Consider the following 7,016-nt stretch of genomic DNA (forward strand, 5'->3'; position numbering starts at 1 on the left):
TGGTGGGCCGAATCCGGCCCACCAGGCCATTTCCTAGACTTCTACTTTCAGATCTAGGTATTAAGTTACTAAAACCAGTGATAATCGAATGCAGAGGCAATTATGATAAATATTAGGTACATTTATATAGTCTTACAGGCCATTTGAGGGCAACCATAATGTTGATGCAGCCCTCGATTAAATTGAGTTTGACACCCCTGCTCTAGCGAATGCGTAAACGTAAAGCCATAAGATAACATGAAGGTAAAAAGATGGAATATGTGATATCTGTGCAATGGATGGGAGAGGGGACTGGAAAGATGGGATGTGTATAGGATAGGGAAAGAAAAAAAAAATGAGGTGGAGCGATTTAGAACTGTAGGAAGAAAGAGAAAAAGTGTAAAGGATAGAGAGAAATGGATAAGGCAATCAGCAGTCTCGAGGACTCCTGCTGGTAGGGACAGAAGAGGTAGAGAAAATTGAGAGGAATCTTTAGTAAATCTCTGCTAAATCTAGCCTTTTCTCCACTAGTGGAGCTGTGTAAGCCACAAGGGAACACAGCTTATGTGGGGAAAAGTGTCAAGCAAGTTGCAATATACCAATGTTGATGTTAAGTAAAAACAAAATGTTCTCTGAACCAAGAACAATATACCAAATGTTACAGAACAAAGCATCTGAACAAAACAATGCTGAACCTATTATCAAAATGTTCACATCAGACTAGTGTAGAACATGTAAATACAATAACATAGCTTCTGATAATGTCAGACGATAAACGTGTGGCTTTATCAAGATGTCAAACAGCAAGAGCAAAGAAATGATGGAGCTTGGTGGAAGTGGTGATTCTGGATTATCCTCTCTTTTCAAGTGGAGAACCGTGTGGCACCCCTCTGGATCTTCAGGGGAGGAATGGAATATCTAGATAGATTTGCACACCCATGTTGAGGACTTAATAAGAGTCATGTACTGTATAGCCCTTATCAGTCTGGAGCCAATAGCATTCCGCAGATAGATGGCAGAGCTCCGCAGGCTCATGTCTTCGTGCAGATATTGCCAGATCATGTAAATGGTATCTTTGCCTGGACGTTAACTGTTTAGTAGATCAGACATGTTACCATTTTTCCCGTGAATCTTCTAATTGCCCTGCTACTAAAAAGACTAGCAGGTTGTGTATATGGAAAATAAGGATAATTCATTTTCATTGCTGATGCCTAAGTAGTTTGATAGTATTTCAGAAGCTGTAGGTAGGGTTTAGTTTGTAGTCTCGGTGCATTGGTGGTATCTTGCAGGAATTACCTGTGTTACTGTTGAATAAATGACATTATAGAAAATAACACATTTTGTTTTTCTGTTTGCACAGGAATTGGGTCAGTGTACTTTCATGCAACACTGAGTTTCCTGGGACAGATGTTGGACGAGCTGGCCATTCTTTGGGTGTTAATGTCTGCATTAGCAATGTGGTTTCCAAAAAGGCACTTGCCTAGGATCTTCCGGCATGATAGGTAAGAAGAAAAATGCAAATATATGTCGAGAAAACGTCACCTAAATTTGCTTAGACCTCTGCCTAGTACATTTCACAAAACATTCACAGATAAATGTGTGCATTGCAGGAGCTTTTCCAAACTGTACGGTATTTAAGATGAAAGTGTCTATAGTCCAAACATTTTTTTTAAACTGGACAGTGCGGAATGGTAAAACCACTATTAGTTTTTCCTCTTGCTGTCTGTTACCGATAGGTCAGTTTTCTCTTCTCTTTCTGTCCCAGAGTCGCAGAGGACCTAAGAGGGAAATCTCTTCAAAGTGAGGGGAAATCCCCTCTTATACTGTTCTCACTGTGCCTAGTGGAAGATTTCCACTAACTTGTTCTGGTGACAGCTATAACATTTTGGGATCTCCCATCACTCTCTGTTCTGTTGACAAGTCACCCGGACCAATCGAGAGGCTGAACCTTCCCAGCAGGGTCACAGACAGCGAAGAAAACCTGCTTTAACCCTTCTATACCTATATTCTATCTAAAACAAAAATACAATCTCTAAGTTGACAATGTTGAGAGTAAAGCTTTTTTGTTTCTCAGGTGACTTCCTGTACCAGTAGATGTATTAAATACTATGCACTTCCACTGTCAAGTCTCTTCTAGGCTTAAGGCCTCTTTACACATTTATATGTTGTAAAGCTGTTTCACCTGCTGAAATATTCCTAACTTTGTGCAGACATTCTTGTGATTTACACAGTCCTGACAATTATATACCCAGAGGTGGATACACCTTGATTTTAGATTATGCTAACAATATTTAAAATGCATTTAATGCTTTTTGAAAGTCATACATGAGTGTTTTATATGCTTGGAGTTTCGCTTTAAAGGGCCACTATCCATAAAAAAGCACTACATAATGCTCATAGGTTTTAGTCTTTTTTCAATGTTACCTACAACCAATTTGTTTTTTGTTTTCTTTCCGAACGACTTTATCTGATTTCAATGCCCACCTGTATCAAATGTGTGGACAATCATGTATTTTTAAAAATTCAAACACTTATAGGAAACAATCATGTAAATTCTTACAAAAATCGGAGGTTCTCTCCTCAGTAAACATTGACTAGAACTCTCATTACGACACTGGTCCATCCCTTTCTAATTTTCCTGCTCCCTGTTGGCCGGAAAGGCTTTCTTTGTGGCTAAAAGGGGAGCTGAAAAGCAGCTCAAAATACTAACATGAAAGATCTAGTTACTGTTTTCCAAGCAGTCCAACATGCAAGGTATTACTCCATACAGCCAGTGACATCATGGCTCAGGGTCCTGAGTGGCCTTGATAGGTCACAATGCTTGGTGGTGAATAAATGTCCTGTTTTTGTATTTCTACAATGGTGTGCTGATAATAACTTGCATGTTGGACTGTCTTACTGATGATGCCATTTGTCATCTTCCCTATGCACCTGCCATACATAGGTCTATGGGTGTTAGGAAGGCACTGGATCTTATAGTTAAGTGCTTTCTTAGCAGAAGCCCAAGATTTCAGTGTACTGAGGTACTCTGCAATTGCACATCATCCCACTGCCAGTTTCCAACTTTGTCCTGCTCTCAGTTATTATTTACAGTAAGTAGCATCTTTGTAAATTATCCTTTACGCTCCTTGTTTATAATCCTCTATAATTGAATGATATATTTCTGTAAACTTTAGCTTATTTATAAAATCTAAATTATGTTAATTTGGTATTTCATAAGTAAGCCACATAGGGGGTCAACCAATTTATACAGAATGTGACACAAATAAAAAAAAAATCAGTTTAATTCAGCTGTAAGCCTGTTTTGTTGCAGGTGGAGATTTAAAGCAGTAGTCGGAGTTATTTCTGGAATTACAACAGTCTTGGGATTTATCAAGCCTGCAATCAACAACATATCTCTAATGACACTTGGAATACCCTGTACAATCCTACTCATTACAGAGCTTAAGAGGTATGTGAATGGGAGGGAGAGATATATATATATTATACTATATAATGCCATCATTATATATAATGATGGCAATATAATACATATAGTGGTTTTTGCTCCTGCATGTGTTTGCTACAGCTAGCAAGTGACATCCATCGGTATGAAAACTGGAATAACTGGCTGTACATTTAAAGCTGACCTCTGGATCAAAAAGGAAAGATTTGCATGGCTCCACCAACTATTTCTAAATTAAAGCGCAACTTTATTATGCAAGCTATTAGATTTTATATTGCCAATGTTATAACAGTGCAAGATTAATGTTGTCTGAATATTATGGTCTCCTTTGCCTTACAGAATAAGGCTGATGGCTTTATTTAAAGGACTGGTTTCATGGCTTAAAAACATGCATGTAAAATGACAATAAGCACAATATAGAAAGCTGCAGTGTTCATCAAATTCTCAGCATGTCATTTTCCTTCCTGAAGACCCTGCGGACACTGATAAATGGTGTGGTTTCAGCATTGTCACTGTGCCCTGTCATGTGACCTAGAGTTTCCTGGAAAGTGACATACAACAAAATCCTATCTGTCCCTTCATCCTGACCATCTTACGTAAAACAGCAGAGCATTAGATTGGTGTGGTGTGTACAGTTATTTTTTTTTTTTAATCCTCTACTCATCTGCTAATACTTAGCAGGGTCTTTAACTATTTTTAACCCAGGATGGTAAGAGAGCGTATAATGAGATTAGTGTATATTGCGATTTATTTTTAAAAACAGTTTAAAGTAAAATATATGCATCTGACCGTCCTCAAAATGATGGCAGGTACATTATAATTGTTTATTACAGACAAATCAACTATTTTTCACATAAAATTCCGTAGCTGTTTTAAATTGCAAAGCATCTAACAAACAGATTAATATTAATCACATATTATTCTTAATTGAATACCATAAGTCATCTAACAGTAAACTCTTGGTTATTCACTCAGCTGCCGAAGGCAGCTGAATGAATAACCGAGCCGAAGTGAACTGAGCTGAAGCCTGTTTGGCCATTCACAACAGCCCTGTACGGCTGTACATCGGCTGCATTCGGCTCACTTCCCTTAACTATAAGTAACAATCTATTCGTAGAGCAGCATTTGGCTCAGTCATTCTGTTCACTACCTCAGAGGTAGTGAACAGAATGAAAACTGACATGCAAGAAACATGCGCCGAAACATATCGGCCGAAAATGTCACTTTTGGCATAATGCCGAAAGAGCCATGTTTCGGCCGATACATCGGCGCATCCCTGCTTTCTTTTCTACCCACTGGGCGCTGTTCCAGCGGGGAGAAAAGAAAGTGACAGCCGGCCGAGCGCTGCGGTGGAGAGCGCTGTGAACGGCCGACGTCTCTCCTCCCACACCGCTCTGCCGCCTATCGCAGAGCGGTGTGGGGGCGGAGACAGCGCTGTCACAGAAGGCTGGGCTTTCCTCTCTACACCGCTCGATCAGCCTCCTGTGACAGCGTGCCAGAGAGAAAAGCAAGGTACACACACTCAGTGTGTATACATAATTGAGGATATGGTAATGTATATTAAAGTGTATTTACCAATTGTCTGATTTTCTAGGTGTGACAACATGCGAGTTTATAAGTTGGGTCTGATGTCAGGCTTTTGGTGGACATTAGCATTAGTCTGCTGGATTAGTGACAAAGCGTTCTGTGAAATATGGTCTCATTTCAACTTTCCCTATCTCCACTGTGTATGGTAAGTATTAGGAGCAAAACAGTTGTTTTAAGAATGTAGTCAAATAAATAGGGCCTATTTCAGGGATGTCCAACTGGTGTTCTGTGGGCCCTCACACTCCTTCTGTGTGGCTCTTAGTGGTCAAAAGTAAAGAAAAATGAATGTGGCCCTAGCTGTGCCTTACATAAATGTACCACTAAGTACTTAAGTAAATGCTTTATGGCTTCTTGTTGTGAGATTACATATTGTAAAATTGAGTTTACTATAATGTTAAGTTATGAAGTGCCATAATGTTTTCCTGGAATTAAGTAGGTGTGACCCTCTGTATACATAACACCCGCACATATTTATAAAGCAGGGACTATAACTTTCAACATACGTTCACTGGTGATGAATCCATCACTGTCATTTAAAACACTTCCATCTGGAAAATTCACCTGCGAAAAATGTTTGGTGAATGTCAGATTTACTGCTTTATAAATATACCCTTAGTCCTTTCAGTTTGGCCCACTGTAGAATTAATAAAATAACCACTAAGAGAGAAATTTATGGAAACTGGAGCAGATACAATCTGGAGCAGCTGTGCATGGTAACCAATAGCTTTAATTTTCAAAGCTTAACTGAACAGACTGAAGAGAGAAGCTGATTGGTTCCCACGGACAACTGCTCCACATTCTGTCTTCTCCAGTTTTGATAAATTCCCCCCTAAGTGCTTATAGCAGCGGTAGTCAACCTCAGCACTTCAGCTGTGTTGGAACTACAGGTCCAATGAGTTGTTGTAAGACTCTGTCGGGCACAAATAGGACTCCTAGAGGCAGAGGTATGATGGGATTTGTAATTTTATCACAGCTGGAATGCTGAGGTTGCCTACATCCTGGTTTATATGGTTCTCACACATCTAAATTTGAAACAAATGACTTATGACTTACCATCTTGCCTTGAATTGTATTGTAAGTGTAATGTCTTCCTTATATTGTAAAGCGCTGCACAAACTGTTGGTGCTATATAAATCCTGTATAATAATAATAATAATAATAATAATGTCACAGCTTCTACACAGTATTACATAGCTGGGCAGTTCTGAACCAGGAAAAAAATGCTTCTATGTTGAAATAGGAGCTCCTATTTTATACCATGCAATACTTTACTATTAGGGATGTTCAGATACCAAGTACCATACTCGGTACAAGTACAAGTACAGATACTTTTCCAAGCCACGTATCTGCACTGGTATCTGAACATCCCTATTTACTATTATACTATACAGTATTATAGGTACGTTAGAATAGCACTGTTCCTTCAGGGTTTCAGATACTAGATGGCATGTTACTTCTTTCTCATTACAACTTCTCATTTAAAAAAAAATACCCTGCTTCTATTTTATATTGCACTTGTTCTGTAAACAAGGCTTTAAGGGATCAAATAGCTCATTATGTTCTTGTATCTTGCAGGCACATTCTCATCTGCCTGGCTGCCTACCTCGGCTGTGTCTGCTTTGCCTACTTTGATGCAGCATCTGAAATCCCTGAGCAGGGGCCAGTCATTAAGTTCTGGCCCAGTGAGAAGTGGGCTTTTATCGGCGTTCCCTACGTCAGCTTGCTGTGTGCTCACAGAAAGTCACCGGTGAAAATTACATGAATTCTGGTATAGAAGATTGAACCTGTTTTTTCACTTATGAAATATACATACACTGGAATCTATTAGACATATATATATATATAGTTGTGTCCAGTAAAGGACTAACAAGGCCAGACTGGCTTATCCTAGCTGTCTTTGTTTGGTCGTGACCTTATCTGCTGCCATCTTGTGGAAAGAAGAACACATTTCTTTTTCTTCCTCCAGCTCTGTTCCTTATGCTTAGACAAATGAAACAACTCCTAT

General features: G+C 39.2%; 1 protein-coding gene across 1 annotated transcript in view; it reads left to right on the forward strand.

Annotated features, from left to right (window-relative positions):
• The window catches only part of ACER2 (alkaline ceramidase 2), a 22,927-nt gene extending 16,150 nt beyond the window's left edge, over positions 1–6,777 (forward strand). The window contains exons 4-7 of the mRNA XM_018556867.1: positions 1,340–1,481; positions 3,293–3,430; positions 5,019–5,156; positions 6,587–6,777. Of these exons, the coding sequence (XP_018412369.1) occupies positions 1,340–1,481; positions 3,293–3,430; positions 5,019–5,156; positions 6,587–6,773 (605 nt within the window). The 3' untranslated portion in view covers positions 6,774–6,777. The remainder of the gene's footprint in view (positions 1–1,339; positions 1,482–3,292; positions 3,431–5,018; positions 5,157–6,586) is intronic.
• The last annotated feature ends 239 nt before the right edge of the window (positions 6,778–7,016 follow it).

Source organism: Nanorana parkeri, unplaced genomic scaffold (genome assembly GCF_000935625.1).
Source record: "Nanorana parkeri isolate BGI_ZX_2015 unplaced genomic scaffold, ASM93562v1 scaffold256, whole genome shotgun sequence".
Taxonomy (NCBI): Eukaryota; Metazoa; Chordata; class Amphibia; order Anura; family Dicroglossidae; genus Nanorana; species Nanorana parkeri.